Raw genomic sequence first — 18,548 nt, 5'->3', positions numbered from 1 at the left:
GGACCTCGAAGGGGCTCATATTAAACATTGCTCATTCAATAATAATTAAGTTACGAGAAAAGATTCAGCTATTTTCAGGCCTTCATCGCATACAAGTTCTAGAATTCAAAACCATTCCTAAATATGTTAAAGTAAATCCTAAAGCAACTTTTGAGGTTTCAACCAGTCTGCAAAACAATCCAAGCACCTGTTTAGCTGATAGAATTGCATCCCTTATCTTCACAAGGATACCCTGTCATGGGGTTGAATCTCAGATTTACTCTGAATATAATTCTTGGTGTGTCCTACCTTATTCATGTTTCACCAAAATTATTCACCAACTCATTCACTCTTTGTAGAAGTGTCTATCAAACACAACTTACATGTACAGGTACTGAGCGGGCTTGTGGTTTGTTTCCCTGGTTACCGTGTCGTCGTGGTAACGTCAGCTTCCTGGCTGGTGGTTTCCGGGGATTGCTGCTGGGTGTGTGGACAGCACAGACCTTGATGAACACTCCCATGACCACTACCAGGCCAATGCCCATCAACATCACCGCCCACCAGTTCACCTGAAGGTGAAGGTCATGAGTTCAAGAAACAGAGAAAAGGTCAAGGTCATGAGTTCAAGAAACAGAGAAAAGACCCAGTAAAAATTCCAAAATTGAATCCAATCCTCAGGATATAAGAAAATCAGAACATAAACAAAATCCAATTTTAAACACTATTACAATTTTCTCCTATGTTACCTGCCAAAGGAATTTACCATATTCAAGTAATAATCACCCAGGGCGCTCTCAAAATTAGAAATAAGGGGCTCTTATTGGAATATTATTTTGGTGAAATATATATTTCAGGGTCTTTGCTGACAGCCTGAAATGTTTATGTACGACAGATATATTTTTCCAGAATTTAATTGCCCATAATTAAGGGTGCATATAACACACGGCATCGACAAGCACAACTTCAGTGGGCACAGGGTCATCGCAATTGGGGTCATCGCAATTGGCGTCATTGTGAGTGGAGGCGTGTCATCTTCTCTGATGAAAGTCGCTTTTGTGTCTCCCATGCAGACAGAAGAGTCAGACTTTGGCGGCTTCGAGGTGATCGTTTCGCTGACAGAAACGTTGTGGAAAGGGATTCAGGGGGTGGACCTATCGTCATGATATGGGCAGGGATTGGACTTATTGCGAGACATAGACCCATGTGCTTTCTGAATGTTGTTCAAGGTTGGGGACACGGCATCACTGCTCAGCGGTATATCAACCAAGTGATCAGACCCAACATTGTTCCATTTTTTGCACAACATCAACAACACATTTTCCAGCAGGACAACGCTCGTCCCCATGTTGCCTGAGCTACCATGGCCTTTCTGCAACAACACAACATCCGTGTTCTACCGTGGCCAGCCCTCAGCCCTGATCTAAACCCCATCGAACACGTGTGGGATGAGGTTCAAAGGCCTCTGCACAATGTGTGCCCAGTCCCTACAACTGCCGATGAACTACGCACAGCTGCTCTGGATGTGTGCAGGAGGATCCCTAGGGCCTTCACAAATCATCTGATCCACTCAATGTACAGGAGATGTGTGGCAGTGATCAATGCTAATGGTGGTCACACCAGGTATTGACTGACATTTTGGGTATTGACCCGAAACTGTGTAAGCCCTTAACATTTGAAAAAACAACAATTAAGTCATCTGCCTTTTAATCCATTAAACTGTCTTCAGTCAAATTCTTGTCAATCTTGCCCTATTAGTGTTTCTTGTCTTTACTGTTGAAAATTAATAACATGTATACTGCATACTCGACTTGCGTTTCTTTTGCGTGTGTGTATATTTCAACTTACCACTATCCAATCTTTGATAGACTGCAGAGTCTCAGGGTTGAAGATGAGGTTCTTCAGTCGAGCCAGGGGGCCGTCAGCATCAACACCGCGACATCGGTGGAACACGTCGCAGTAGCCACGGAAGTTATCACAAGGAGACCCTGCAACACAGACCGGCAACATGTGTGAACAAGATATGACAGACCAGCATACATGTGTGAATAGAGAATAACAAACTAGTATACATGTGTGAACAAGGAATAACAAACTAGTATACATGTGTGAATAGGGAATAACAGACTTTCATACATGTGTGAATAGAGAATAACAGACCAGCATACATGTGTGAACAAGGAATGAAAGACCAGCATACATGTGTGAATAGGGAATAACATACCAGCATACATGTGTGAATAGGGAATAACAGATCAGCATACATGTGTGAACAAGGAATGACAAACTAGTATACATGTGTGAATAGGGAATAACAGACCAGCATACATGTGTGAACAAGGAATAACAAACTAGTATACATGTGTGAATAGGGAATAACAGACCAGCATACATGTGTGAATAGGGAATAACAGACCAGCATACATGTGTGAACAAGGAATGAAAGACCAGCATACATGTGTGAATAGGGAATAACAGACCAGCATACATGTGTGAATAGGGAATAACAGACCAGCATACATGTGTGAATAGAGAATAACAGACCAGCATACATGTGTGAATAGAGAATAACAGACCAGCATACATGTGTGAATAGGGAATAACAGACCAGCATACATGTGTGAATAGAGAATAACAGACCAGCATACATGTGTGAACAAGGAATGAAAGACCAGCATACATGTGTGAATAGGGAATAACAGACCAGCATACATGTGTGAATAGGGAATAACAGACCAGCATACATGTGTGAATAGAGAATAACAGACCAGCATACATGTGTGAATAGAGAATAACAGACCAGCATACATGTGTGAATAGGGAATAACAGACCAGCATACATGCGTGAATAGAGAATAACAGACCAGCATACATGTGTGAATAGGGAATAACAGACCAGCATACATGTGTGAATAGAGAATAACAGACCAGCATACATGTGTGAATAGAGAATAACAGACCAGCATACATGTGTGAATAGGGAATAACAGACCAGCATACATGCGTGAATAGGGAATAACAGACCAGCATACATGTGTGAATAGAGAATAACAGACCAGCATACATGTGTGAATAGAGAATAACAGACCAGCATACATGTGTGAATAGAGATTAACAGACCAACATACATGTGTGAATAGGGAATAACAGACCAGCATACATGTGTGAATAGGGAATAACAGACCAGCATACATGTGTGAATAGGGAATAACAGACCAGCATACATGTGAGAATATGAGGGTAATATTATTTATCAGGGCATTATGATTTGCAAAAACTCAAGTCTGCCACAAACTGCCCAGTGAAGGCCGAGGGATTCTGCAATTGATAAGGCAGTGAAAAAAGGTAAATAGTTACCTTTGTGACCCGTGACCTGTGACCTGTGCACAGGACCACATGCCACCATACAATAGGGAATAACAAACTACATGCCACCATACAATAGGGAATAACAAACTACATGCCACCATACAATAGGGAATAACAAACTACATGCCACCATACAATAGGGAATAACAAACTACATGCCACCATACAATAGGGAATAACAAACTACAACATGCACACTGGAATGAAGTATGAAATACCTGCAGGGAGCTGGATGCCTGTTACTGAAGAACTTGTGGCGTTTTTCCTGATTTTTACTTCATTCAATAGATCCGAAAATTCTTTATTCTCTGGCTTGTTGATCTCAGCTGTGTTGTAGGAACTCACACAGGTAGACGTGCTAGTTTTCCCTGCAACACAAGTTATACTTGAGGGGACATAGGCAAGTTTGTTTGTTTGCTTGTTTGTTTAACGCTGCACTCAGCAATATTCAAGCAATATGACGGCGGTCTGTAAATAATCAAGTCTGGACCAGACAATCCAGTAATTGATATCATGAACATCAATCCATGCAAGTGGGATACAATGACATGCATCAACAAAGTCACAAGGCCTGACCACCCGATCCCGTTAGTCGCCTCTTACAACAAGCACAGTCACCCTTTCCGACAAGCATGGGTTGCTGAAGAGCTATTCTAACCCGAATCTTCACGAGTGGACTGATGATTAGTTAGTTTTAGTTTCAATATATCTCTAAATCTGTGACTGATTATTTTCAAAAGTATTTTGATGAATTTGAGTTTGTAACAATATAAAATAATATGTAAGCCTGACAATACAGAGCATGGCTCCCAAAATTTACTAACATTTTCAATAAACTCAAGTTTTCCAATGATGCGATGCTAAAATTCCCCCATCTCAGAAAACATTATCAGCTGATCACCGCGATCATGTAACACCGGAAATACCAGTCAACAAATCCAAACTGAAGTACATAATTTAATCCTATTATTATAATATCTGGTAATATAAAAAAAATGTTCATTGTTTATCTGGACTAATGTTTGGAATTTTTTTTTTAATTATTTTTCAAAATTTCATTCAATAATTATAATAATGTTTACAATAATTTCGGCGAAATCGTATGTGAAGTGATCGGTAGATCGCACAACCCACCATTATTTACAGCAACCACAGTCAGATTACTGGTATTGACGCCTTGAAACGAACTATAGTTGCAAAAGAATGGATACACATATCATAAATGCCGAGCATGTATACTCTTTTGTTGGTCATCTACCAACTACGACTCGACCTTCATTAAACCGCTGATCATCTGTAACACTCATCAATTATTTGGATCCCGAAGGTTACGTTGTAGCGAGGGATCACTGTAGTTTTCTTTATTTTCATGCTCTGAACCAAATTTCTCAGCCCAAATAAAAAACATTTTACCACCCCGACATTTCAGTGAGTGAGTGAGTGAGTGAGTGAGTGAGTGAGTGAGTGAGTGAGTTTGGTTTAACGCCACTATGAACAGTATTCAAGATACAAATGTATTCCACTTTTGTGGGTGGAAAGCCTGGTCATGGTGCCAACCAGGATTTGAACCCACGGCCATAGGTTCCTGGCATGCCCAAGGGACACAACTCTGCACAGCAAACTGGGCCACCCAGTTTCCCATGATATTTCAATGTATATGATCAACCTCATATATGATCATGACGGTCCATTCCCATCTCTTCTGTGGTAAAATGTCCAGTACTTACGACAAGAGACGAAGCAGAGCTCCTCTCGTGACGGTCCATTCCCATCTGCAGCGGATGTCAGGAAACACTCCTCCCAGCCTATCTTCGAGCACACAGAACCGATGCACTCCTGGACAAAACACACACAGATTCTTCATAAATAGATCAAAATAATGCTGAAATACAATAAAGGTACAAATAGAAACAATTAATCAGAACAATTATTGGCTACATTGCTATCCCTCCCCGACCTTCCCCTCCACGGTCTGTCCCATCCCTCCCCAACCTGCCAATCCCCCACCTGCCACCATATCCCCAACCAGTCTCTCCCAGACTCCACCCACCCAGTTCAGTTAATCGCCCCCTCCATGGTTAAGTGACTCACAGCCCTCTCCCTAGTTCAGTGACTCACCCCCCTCTCAGTTCAATGACTCACCCATCAGCAGTTCACTTACCACTCCTCCCCAGGTCAGTGACTCCCCCTCCCCAGTTCAGTGACTCCTTCCCCAGTTCAGTGACCCTACCCAATCCCCAGTTAGGTGACCCCACCCCCTCCCCAGTTCAGCGACACCTTTCCCAGTTCAGTGACCCAACCCACTCTCAAGGTCAGTGACTCCCCATCCCCAGTTCTGTGACCCCACCCACTTTCCAGTTCAGTGACTCCACCCCCTCCCCAGTTCAGTGACCCAACCCACTCTCAAGGTCATTGACTCCCCATCCCCAGTTCTGTGACCCCATCCCCTCCCCAGTTCAGTGACTCCACCCCCTACCCAGTTCAGTGACCCAACCCACTCCCTAGTTCGGTGACCCAACCCCCTCCCCAGTTCAGTGACTCAATCCACTCCCCAGTTCAGTGACCCAACCCCCTCCCCAGTTCAGTGACTCAATCCACTCCCCAGTTCAATGACTCCACCCACTCCCCAGTTCAGTGACTCAATCCACTCCCCAGTTCAGTGACCCAACCCCCTCCCCAGTTCAGTGACTCAATCCACTCCCCAGTTCAATGACTCCACCCCCTCCCCAGTTCAGTGACTCAATCCACTCCCCAGTTCAGTGACTCAATCCACTCCCCAGTTCAGTGACCCAACCCCCTCCCCAGTTCAGTGACTCAATCCACTCCCCAGTTCAGTGACTCAATCCACTCCCCAGTTCAGTGACCCAACCCCCTCCCCAGTTCAGTGACTCAATCCACTCCCCAGTTCAGTGACCCAACCCCTCCCCAGTTCAATGACTCAATCCACTCCCCAGTTCAATGACTCCACCCCCTCCCCAGTTCAGTGACTCAATCCACTCCCCAGTTCAATGACTCCACCCCCTCCCCAGTTCAGTGACTCAATCCACTCCCCAGTTCAGTGACTCAATCCACTCCCAAGTTCAGTGACTCAATCCACTCCCCAGTTCAGTGGCCCAACCCCCTCCCCAGTTCAGTGACCCAACCCCCTCCCCAGTTCAGTGACTCAATCCACTCCCAAGTTCAGTGACTCAATCCACTCCCCAGTTCAGTGACTCAATCCACTCCCAAGTTCAGTGACTCAATCCACTCCCCAGTTCAGTGACCCAACCCACTCCCCAGTTCAGTGACTCAATCCACTCCCAAGTTCAGTGACCCAACCCACTTCCCAGTTCCATGACTCCACCCACTCCCCAGTTCAGTGACCCAACCCCCTCCCCAGTTCAATGACTCCACCCCCTCTCCAGTTCAATGACTCCACCCACTCCCCAGTTCAGTGACTCAATCCACTCCCCAGTTCAGTGACCCAACCCCCTCCCCAGTTCAGTGACTCAATCCACTCCCAAGTTCAGTGACCCAACCCACTCCCCAGTTCAGTGACTCCACCCCCTCCCCAGTTCAATGACTCCACCCACTCACAAGTTCAGTGACCCAACCCCTCCCCAGTTCAATGACTCCACCCCGTCCCCAGTTCAATGACTCCACCCCCTCCCTAGTTCATTGACTCCACCCCCTCCCCAGTTCATTGACTCAATCCCCTCCCCAGTTCAGTGATTCCACCCCCTTCCCAGTTCAGTGACCAAACCCACTCCCTAGTTCAGTGACTCAATCCACTCCCCAGTTCATTGACTCAATCCCCTCCACAGTTCATTGACTCAATCCCCTCCCCAGTTCAGTGATTCAATCCACTCTCCAGTTCGGTGACTCAATCCCTTCCCTAGTTCAGTGACTCAATCCACTCCCCAGTTCAGTGACTCCACCCCCTCCCCAGTTCAGTGACTCAATCCATTCCCCAGTTCAGTGACTCAATCCACTCCCCAGTTAAGTGACTCAATCCACTCCCCAGTTCAGTGACTCAATCCACTCCCCAGTTCAGTGGCACAACCCCCTCCAAAGTTCAGTGACTCCACCCCCTCCCCAGTTCAGTGACTCCACCCCCTCCCCAGATCAGTGACTCCACCCCCTCCCCAGATCAGTGACCCAACCCCCTCCCCAGTTCAGTGGCCCAACCCCCTCCCCAGTTCAGTGACTCCACCCCCTCCCCAGATCAGTGACTCAATCCACTCCCCAGTTCAGTGACTCCACCCCCTCCCCAGATCAGTGACTCCACCCCCTCCCCAGATCAGTGACCCAACCCCCTCCCCAGTTCAGTGGCCCAACCCCCTCCCCAGTTCAGTGACTCCACCCCCTCCCCAGATCAGTGACTCCACCCCCTCCCCAGATCAGTGACCCAACCCCCTCCCCAGTTCAGTGACCCAACCCCCTCCCCAGATCAGTGACTCCACCCCCTCCCCAGATCAGTGACTCCACCCCCTCCCCAGTTCAGTGGCCCAACCCCCTCCCCAGTTCAGTGGCCCAACCCCCTCCCCAGTTCAGTGACTCCACCCCCTCCCCAGATCAGTGACTCAATCCACTCCCCAGTTCAGTGACTCAATCCACTCCCCAGTTCAGTGGCACAACCCCCTCCAAAGTTCAGTGACTCCACCCCCTCCCCAGTTCAGTGACTCCACCCCCTCCCCAGATCAGTGACTCCACCCCCTCCCCAGATCAGTGACCCAACGCCCTCCCCAGTTCAGTGGCCCAACCCCCTCCCCAGTTCAATGACTCCACCCCCTCCCCAGTTCAGTGACTCACCCCTATGGTGCAGACTTGAGAGAAGCTGTTGCAGAAGGTGTTGTTTGGCTCCTTCAAAGGGTCTGGACAGAGGGCCATATTTCCAGTGGCTTGGGTCAAGGGACATAACAGCACAACAAGACATCCTACATCATGACTTGGCTAAACTTTATTACTATAAAGGCTAAACTGGCTGGTGGGGGCTTCACCAGTAGATATAGCTAAGGGTAGCAATAGTGGTAACTAGTTTCGCGCGGCTTGCCCTCATCAGACTGATTGCTTAGGGGCGTGTTCGTCCTTAAATACCTGAATATACCAGCGAGTTCGTTTGTTCTATGATGTGTAAGTCTGTCATTGGTTGTAATGACAGGTTAGTGGTGTGTTATGACACGCCGTAAATGGGTCACCGGTGGTGTGGCGTAATATGTGGTCGCCGGTATTGGCGATTTGTGTGTACTCCCGCGAATGGTGGTCGCCGGCGGTGGCTCTGTAACTGTGTATGTATAAACCGGCGGGTCGCCGGTGTAAGTGTAATAAAGTTAACAAGTGGATGTTAGGTCGCCGGTGGCGCTCATAAGTAGTCGCCTGTGAAGGAATGACCGGCGGCTCCCCGGTTTATGTTGTAGGACGCCTCTAAGTTTATGAGAGTGATTAGTAGAACACTGGTTTGTTCTAAATCGATACAGTTATTTATTAGCAAAGCTGTTGTTAGGCAAGGATACGGGATTGTCACCCCAGTCATATCAAAACAAAAGGGCCATTTAGCCAATTTCTGAGACTCAAGAGAATCTGCTCTTCCGAATCAGATTATGACACACATAGTAGGAATCTCATTAACTACTATCTCAAAAGGGGTTACCCTAATAAAACACTACAACACAACAAACACCGGGCAGACGTTTGCAATAGAGTATCACTCTTAGCAACCATACCTAAACCTACTCCAATCAGGAAACAGGTGCTCATTAGCGACTACAATCCATTGAACATGGAGCTCAACAGGATCATCAGAAACCGGTGGCATCTACTCACCGGTTCTGACACTTGCAAAAGTTGCTTCTCTATTCCCCACGTTTCGGCCTACAGAAGGAATCCTACTATTAAGGATTATCTTGTCAGAACAGTACTCAACTACCCACCCACCAAACCGCAAATCAGCGGCAAAGTAGTCAACTTCATAAATGAGAGTTGCAAAAGAGAGGGATGCAAGATCTGCAACTCCTTAGGCAAAACACATTCGTTTCGCAGCTCCACACTAGGCAAAACATTCAAAACCCACAAGTTTGAATGCACAAGCAAAAATATAGTTTACTTGCTTACTTGCAACAAATGCAAGAAACAATATGTTGGAGAATCCAAAAGAGAATTTCAGACCAGACTGAAAGAACACTTTGCAGACATCAGCTACAAGAGAGACAAACTTGTAGCCAATCACTTTAACAGTGATGATCATAGCACCAAAGATGTTAGGTATAACATCATAGCACAGCTCAAGGAAAACCCTGAGTCTACTGACACCACAGTCAAGAGGAGAGCACTTGAACTGAGGTGGATATTTGAGCTAAAAACGTTCCACCCGCACGGTCTCAATGACAGAATGGTTGGCTGATTAAATCCCCCTTTGGTCAACTTGCTACTATAAAGGCTAACCACCCATTCCACATCTTCAGGGTACAGTAACACACAATCATGTGTGTTTGTTATTTAACACCGCACTCAGCAATATTCCAGCTATATGACGGCGGTCTGTAAAGAAAAAGGTCTGGACCAGACAAGCCAGTGATTGACATCATGAGCATCAATCAGCACAAATGGGATACAATGACATGCATCAACCAAGTCGGGGAGCCTGACCACCCGATCCCGATCGCCTCTTATGACAAGCATAGTTGCCTTTTACGGCAAGCATGGGTTGCTGAAGACCTATTCTACCCCGGGTCTTCACGGAGTGAGACAAGCATGGGTTGCTGAAGACTTATTCTACCCCGGGTCTTCACGGAGTGAGACAAGCCTGGGTTGCTGAAGACTTATTCTACCCCGGGTCTTCACGGAGTGAGACAAGCATGGGTTGCTGAAGACCTATTCTACCCCAGGTCTTCACGGAGTGAGACAAGCATGGGTTGCTGAAGACCCATTCTACCCCGGGTCTTCACGGGTTTGACACACTAAGCAATAGGGTCAGAAGGAAGCATGAATACCAATAATATTACAAATGATCTCTTTCACCAGGGACCAGTTCTGCCTAGTGCAGTGGGTCTGAAGAGGGGTTGTATCCACAGTGGAAATGAGTGAGTGAGTTGGGTTTAACGCTGCTTTTAACAGTATTCCAATTATATCACGGCGTGTCAGCTTAATGTGGGAGGAAAGCCCGAAGTGATGCAGGTCTCAGACGTTTACCACTTTGGTGAAACCCATGAGCACGGGTATGGTGCTGACAAACCTAGAAACATAATCGGGGCGAACCGGGATTCGAACACACAATCATAGGTTTCTGGCGTGTCCAAGGGACGCAACTCTGCACAGCGAATCGCGGCGCTTTAGACGACTGGGCCACCTGTGCCCCCCAGTGAAAATGACCAAGTCAAAACACATTCCTGTTGTAAACACTGTAAAAGGATATTCGCACGTGGAGTCCTTGGAGCAGTCATCTTTCTTCTTGCACAGGTTTCCAGTCTGGAAGGTACAGTCCTTGTTGCAGCAGGGTCCGGCCGTGGGACTGAAACACAAACATCAAGCCGCCATTACTAGTCAAACATCAAGCTGCCATTACTTGTCAAACATCCAGCTGCCATTACTTGTCAAACATCCAGCTGCCATTACTTGTCAAACATCCAGCTGCCATTACTTGTCAAACATCAAGCTGCCATTACTAGTCAAACATCCAGCTGCCATTACTTGTCAAACATCCAGCTGCCATTACTTGTCAAACATCCAGCTGCCATTACTCGTCAATCATCAAGCCGCCATTACTAGTCAAACATCCAGCTGCCATTACTTGTCAAACATCCAGCTGCCATTACTTGTCAAAAATTTACTAGCATTACAAGTCAAACAATATAGCTATCATTTCTCATAACAACATTTGGCTATCATTTCTCAGCAAGGGACTATCAACTTCCCCAACGTTGGCCCCCTTTTGAGAGACACACATACCTGCACTGTTTGTTTGGCCGTAGCGTGCACTCTTTGCCTCCCACGCTGCCTTTACCGAAGCAGCACTCGTCCGTCTGGTCGCAGTCGCTGGCGTAGCCGCAGTCGCACTCCTCCCCTGCCTCTGTGATGCCATTGCCGCAGAACGCCGACTTAGAGGCTGCATGGATACATAACAATGTTACAACACATATTTTTATCTACACCTTACAGCCCAAACTTCGCCCCCAGTGACTATTTTCTGTTCCGGCAAATGAAATCTGCCCTATGTAGACGACGCTTCCAGGATGATGAGGACATAAAGGCTGCCACAGAGGCGTGGTTAGAGGGCCAATCTGCAGATTTCTATAAAAGTGGTATTAAAAGCTTGAAGGACAAATGGAATAAGTGTATTGGGGTGAATGGAGACTATATTGAAAAATAAAAGAGCAAAAGATATTCTGCGAGTTGGTTTTATATTTAAGTTGCAAAACTTATTAAACGCCCCTCATACATATATGACATACTCCACATTGTGACAACTAGGTCTGTACGATTCACACGCATATTCAGGGAATCCAACCGTATCCATTCATGAATCGAATTCGTTTATCGAACCGAATATTTATGAATATGCAAGCATGTGTATTTACATACCCTATACCTAAAAATATCCATAAGAACATATTATATGCATAGATTTCTTCAAAGACAAAACTCTTATAATATTTAATTTGACAGTATTGTGGTCACTGGTCATTGTCGCATTTGAGCAGATACTAGTACCTGAATAAGTGCAGTATATAAATTTTATAATGTATTAATAATCATCAAACCATGTCAAATAGTTTATGTTGTTATTCTTTCATTGAATATAACAAATAATACATCAGCTGCTGACTTGTTATTGTATTCGGGAATTCATATTCGTATTTGTTACCCTATATTTGTGATATGAATCATATTCGCCTCATAGTGTATTTGTTGCAGCCCTAGTGACAACCTATGCTTTCTTAAACATAGACAGATAATCAACATTGTTCCAAGATAAATTTCCTAAACGCAGACACATTAACAGAATTTTCACAATATATATCCATCTCTCACACAAGATGGAAAAACAGCATTGCTGCAATTCATACTTTCTCAAATCAAGACTGATACACAATATTGTCCCAATTCAGAAGTTCACTGGATGGAAAAATTACATTGCTTCAACTTTACTGATACTGGATGGTTCAAAATCACAATGATATAAGGGTAACGCTATTTTTCAGGACATTATCATTTGCAGAAGCCCGAGGTCTTCCATTAACTGCCCGACGAAGGAGGGCAGTTGAAAAGACCGAGGGCTTCTGCAAATGATAATGCCCTGAAAAATAGCGTTACCGTTATTATAGCTAAAATGGATGGAATTTGTTATCAAATAAAGAGAAACAACAATGTCGATTTTGAAACATTTACTGGAATCAACACGAATGTCACTGACCCACTTTTACAAATATGGAAACGTCATAGAATAAACCAGATGACATCACTATTGAACGTTACGTCACCTATCCCTATCCAATGACGTCACCTAACAACGGGCGTGATAATGGCCCGTCGTCAAGTAATATGAGGGCATTATCAAGTTACAGTGGCCCGCTCATTTCTGATAACATGAGGGCGTTTTTATGATAATTCTATCCCATTTTAGCTATTAATAATGATAAAACCAGAGCTACAGATAAGCTGCGTATTTGCGTAAAATACCCCTTGAAAAATATTCAAAATTACTTTCAATTAACTTGCATACAGAAACGCATACATTAAATGAAAAACACAAATGTATAAAAACAGCACACGTAAATACCCAATGAAGCTTTTTCAGCATGAATACAAAGGAGATAATTTCCGAAGCACAATTACGAGCTAATTTACTTTCCAAGTCAAGCCTTTATTTATATACATCTAAAACATTATCTTTTTTTTTTTTTTAAATCTCAAAATGTTAGCATATTTGGCGAAAAGCCAAAAGAGTGATGAATAGATGAGTGAAAAAATATTGGTTACCCAATGAAAAATGTAATAACCCAATTAAAATAGAAACCTTCCAGTAAAAACTTAATTGCTCAAAAAGTTATCTGGAGCTCTGTAAAACAATTGACGACAAGGATTTATCTGGATCCGCTCAGAGGCTGATATCCGTCAAAGTCTGCTGCAAATGACAGTACAAATTCCCAAATTGAGATGAGTGAGTGAGTGAGTTGGGTTTAACGCCGCTTTTAACAGTATTCCAGTTATATCGCAGCGTGTCAGCTTAATGTGGGAGGAAAGCCCGAAGTGATACAGGTCTAAGACGTTTACCACTTCGGTGAAACCCACGAGCACGGGTATGGTACTGACAAACCTAGAAACATAATCGGGGCGAACCGGGATTCGAACACACAATCATAGATTTCTGGCGTGTCCAGGCGACGCAACTCTGCACAGCGAATCGCGGCGCCTTAGACGACTGGGCCACCCGTGCCCCCCAAATTGAGATGAAACATTTTCCAATTTTGTCAATATGAGTATAATTAGTGTGACTGCTTGGTTGATGTGACTTGTATTTACTGATAACAGGACTATCAAAGAAAAAAAAATTCATTTTAATTTTAATTTTTAATTGTACATTGGATGTAATGCTAAAGTAGAACATTAAAATTATGAGAAAAAAAGAACCTAAAAAAATACCAATTTTGAACAAATTTCTTTCCCAAATTGCCCACCAGGAGCATTTGATAAAAATCCCAGATAAATCCTCGGACAACTACAGTGATCCCTCGCCACAATTCTACCTTCGGGGTCCAAATAATTGATGAGCGTTATAGATGAACAGCAGTTTAACGATGGTCGAGTCGTAGGTGGTAGATGACCAACAAAACAGTATACATGCTCTGCCTACCTAACACGATCTATGTTGCACGTTTCAGAGTTTAAAAAAAAGATTTGAATAGAAGTTGTTTATAATTCATAGTGTTAAAAAAGATTTATCGAGTATTAATATGCGCTTTCAAAAAACCACATCATATCCCTTCAGCGAATTCAGGTGAATAAACAGGTATAATTTTGGGGAGCCATGCTTTACCGCTCGCAGTAACCGAGTTAGCGATATATTGAAGAGCGCAATAGCGAGGTAACACTGTAAAAGTAAATCATCTTTGTCTGCGGTCAAGTTTCTGAACTCACAGTTGAAACAGTTGATCTTGCTGTATCGCTTGTTGACAACTGCGTCGAGGACACGGGTGATGTTGTCACGGCTGCAGGTGGAGAACTCGTCGTTATGGTTCTTGTCACCGAGGGTTGCAGATGCAAACATGATGTAGTTACCTTGGGATGCGTCGGGCTGACTGGTCCCATAGGGGGCACACGTAGGGCCCTTGTCGTGCTGTGAAAAGAGTAAACATGTTAGACAGGGTGTTAGACAGGGCATCACACAAGGGGCACATGTAGGGCCCTTGTCGTGCAGTACGTAGAGTAAACATGTTAGACAGGGCATCACACAAGGGGCACATGTAGGGCCCTTGTCGTGCAGTACGTAGAGTAAACATGTTAGACAGGGCATCACACAAGGGCACAAGGCGTACTGTACGTAGAGATGTTTAACGCCGCACTCAGCAATATTTCAGCTATATGAAGGCGGTCTGTCAGTAATCAAGTCTGGACTAGACAATCCAGTGATTGACACCATGAGCACCGATCCACGCAATTGGGATCGATGACATGCATCAACCAAGTCAGCGAGCCTGACCACTCGATCCCGTTAGTGACAAGGGTCTAACGGCATGACAAAGGCCCCACATGTGCCCCCGTGTGATACCCTGTATTGTTGTTACTATCAGCAGGAAAATGATGGTATTTAGCGCCTACAAAACAGACACCAACTTGAGACGTACCGGAGATCCAAAGTTGTGTCCGACTTCGTGAGCAAAAGTGAGCTGTGATACCCGGGCCTGCACAGGCTTGCCGTAGTTGACGATGGTGACAATCCCCGTGTTGAGACTCTTCCCCACACGCTGGTTGCCCTCGGGGTATTCCTTGAACTGTTCGCAGATACCGCCAGCCGCCTCTGTCAATACACAACAACATGCTTACCTTATTAGGGAAGTGAGATACAACCACTGACTTCTGCAAGTCTGAACACCAACCATTTGAGAACTCTTTGGTGCAATTCTAACCCTGACCTTCACGAGATTAGTCTGAAAAGTTTTTAAGACACTTTCTATAATTAATGATACATTAACATAGGATTTATATCTTACTTGTCTCCGAACCGACCCAAGCCAGTCCCAGGGTCCCCTGGATAAAGTCGCGGTACGTGAAGACGTACGCCAGGCAGAAGTCGTCATGGTTGTCCATGGAGTTGAGGTTTAGGAAGTTGCTGACGTCAATGTTGGGATTGCACCATGCACTGGCACTAGCGCTACTGCACCTCTCTGTTGCGGAAGTCATTATCTGCGAAATAAAATATGATTTCCCATAAGCCTCTATAGTATATGGTTCGTTTGTTGTTTAACGCCGCACTCAGCAATATTCCAGCTTTATGACAGCGGTCTGTATATAATCGAGTCTGGACCACACAATAACATAAGTCGTCTCTTACGACAAGCATAGTCGCCTTTTACGGCAAGGATGGGTTGCTGAAGACCAATTTTACCCTGGAACTTCACGAGACGTGAAAGTAGTACCCACCTTTAAAGGCTTGATTATGATGTACAAATCAAATTAATAAAAAAGCAGCAAGTATTGCTGACAATGTAAAAGTCAGCCATTTTTCTGCCTGTTGCAACTCAAACCAAAGGGCAGTAACTCTATTCTGACTCTAAAACCTGAGTTTTCTGACACATAATTTAAGTTTTATTTATAACTAATTGTGACTATTGAAACTATCGATTGTTATATATACTATGAACAATACCATTGCTGTATTAAATTTGTATCGATGTCATACAATGGTAGGTCATACGGTTGCAATACATCGATAGTTTGACATATTGTTCCACTCCTCTCGGTTAACAACCACTCACTCTTGTTCTCTGAACCAGGAAGTTGATGCCCTTGTATGACAAGGAGCTATCGTATGTATTGAAGGTCGTCGTGGAGTAGATCGACTTCAGGGCTGCCACGTGACTTGCGAAGAACGCCAATATCTCCTCCTTAGCTCGCTCGTCACTCTATAACAAACAGGAGTTACCTCCCCTTCTGTATTACATTGGCTATACCAGCAGGAGTTACCTTCCCTTGTATATTACAATGGTACAACAAAAATATTACATTAGATATAACAGGAATGAATGATAATCATGATAATTATATCAACACAAAAAGCTATGGTATCACACATACATCCTCGTCAGTGTTGTTACTGGTACTCCTTGTCTATGCTGTACAACAATTCTATAACCAATCAGAGATATGGCATAGCATGTCTTCTTCACTAGTGTTGTTCCAAGGTAGTTAATTTGTATAACAATGATATCACCGGAGAAACACATGGTATAACATGCTATACACCAGTGTTGTTCCAAGGTAGTTAATTATGTATAACAATGATATCACCGGAGAAACACATGGTATAACATGCTATACACCAGTGTTGTTCCAAGGTAGTTAATTATGTATAACAATGATATCACCGGAGAAACACATGGTATAACATGCTATACACCAGTGCTGTTCCTGGGTCAATACCCATCCTTGACATGGAACAATTATCCTTGATGTACAGCAAGTAACCTTGATGTAGAACAATGATATCACCTGAGACACATATGGTATAACATGCTATACACCAGTGCTGTTCCTGGGTCAATACCAATCCTTGACGTGGAACAATTATCCTTGATGTACAACAATTAACCTTGATGTAGAACAATGATATCACCTGAGACACACATGGTATAACATGCTATACACCAGTGCTGTTCCTGGGTCAATACCCATCCTTGACGTGGAACAATTATCCTTGATGTACAACAATTAACCTTGATGTAGAACAATGATATCACCTGAAAGACACATGGTATAACATGCTATACACCAGTGCTGTTCCTGGGTCAATACCCATCCTTGACGTGGAACAATTATCCTTGATGTACAGCAATTAACCTTGATGTAGAACAATGATATCACCTGAGACACACATGGTATAACATGCTATACACCAGTGCTGTTCCTGGGTCAATACCCATCCTTGACGTGGAACAATTATCCTTGATGTACAACAATTAACCTTGATGTAGAACAATGATATCACCTGAGACACACATGGTGTAACGATGGTATACACCAGTGTTGTTCCTGGGTCAATACTCATCCTTGACGTGGAACAATTATCCTTGATGTACAACAATTAACCTTGATGTAGAACAATGATATCACCTGAAAGACACATGGTATAACATGCTATACACCAGTGCTGTTCCTGGGTCAATACCCATCCTTGACGTGGAACAATTATCCTTGATGTACAGCAATTAACCTTGATGTAGAACAATGATATCACCTGAGACACACATGGTATAACATGCTATACACCAGTGCTGTTCCTGGGTCAATACCCATCCTTGACGTGGAACAATTATCCTTGATGTACAACAATTAACCTTGATGTAGAACAATGATATCACCTGAGACACACATGGTATAACGATGGTATACACCAGTGTTGTTCCTGGGTCAATACTCATCCTTGACGTGGACCAATTATCCTTGATGTACAGCAAGTAACCTTGATGTAGAACAATGATATCACCTGAGAAACACATGGTATAACATGCTATACACCAGTGCTGTTCCTGGGTCAATACCCATCCTTGACGTGGAACAATTATCCTTGATGTACAACAATTAACCTTGATGTAGAACAATGATATCACCTGAAAGACACATGGTATAACATGCTATGTCCTCACCAGTGTTGTTCCTGGGTACTTCTCGTTCTTCACGTAGTTCCACAACATCGGGTCAGAGCGCAGGTAGAGATAACATGTGTTCTTTGTGCCGAGGTTCTCGGGTGCCCTTTTCTGGCGGTTCAACTGCTCGGTGTATTTGTTGTGGGAGTGTAGGGGTTCCTCATGATCCATCGTTGCCTGACAGAAGAAATTCATGATGAGCAGGATAGAAATTCACACAATCTGTACATCTAATGTTAAAGGAATTCTGAGGGTTCGTAGAGTATAAGGCTGCTGGGTAACTTGTCTGGGGATTATTCTGCCCCCCACCTCCTGTCTAGTCGCAGGAAGATTCCCACCCACTATACCCCCCTAGAAGTCTCAGTG

General features: G+C 44.2%; 1 protein-coding gene across 1 annotated transcript in view; it reads right to left on the bottom strand.

The window, feature by feature from the left end:
* The window catches only part of LOC139461157 (disintegrin and metalloproteinase domain-containing protein 10-like), a 59,278-nt gene that overhangs the window by 7,630 nt on the left and 33,100 nt on the right, over positions 1–18,548 (bottom strand). The window contains exons 6-17 of the mRNA XM_071242719.1: positions 18,183–18,359; positions 16,296–16,442; positions 15,531–15,723; positions 15,165–15,337; positions 14,458–14,656; positions 11,269–11,425; positions 10,736–10,831; positions 8,137–8,221; positions 5,073–5,181; positions 3,564–3,713; positions 1,825–1,964; positions 363–548 (exon numbers count right to left, since the gene is read on the bottom strand). Of these exons, the coding sequence (XP_071098820.1) occupies positions 363–548; positions 1,825–1,964; positions 3,564–3,713; positions 5,073–5,181; positions 8,137–8,221; positions 10,736–10,831; positions 11,269–11,425; positions 14,458–14,656; positions 15,165–15,337; positions 15,531–15,723; positions 16,296–16,442; positions 18,183–18,359 (1,812 nt within the window). The remainder of the gene's footprint in view (positions 1–362; positions 549–1,824; positions 1,965–3,563; positions 3,714–5,072; positions 5,182–8,136; positions 8,222–10,735; positions 10,832–11,268; positions 11,426–14,457; positions 14,657–15,164; positions 15,338–15,530; positions 15,724–16,295; positions 16,443–18,182; positions 18,360–18,548) is intronic.

The sequence above is a fragment of the Haliotis cracherodii genome, unplaced genomic scaffold (genome assembly GCF_022045235.1).
Source record: "Haliotis cracherodii isolate W230 unplaced genomic scaffold, xgHalCrac1.p SCAF_14, whole genome shotgun sequence".
Lineage (NCBI taxonomy): Eukaryota > Metazoa > Mollusca > Gastropoda > Lepetellida > Haliotidae > Haliotis > Haliotis cracherodii.
Note: the sequence above shows the minus strand (reverse complement) of the source record. Positions and strands in the feature narration are given on the sequence as shown.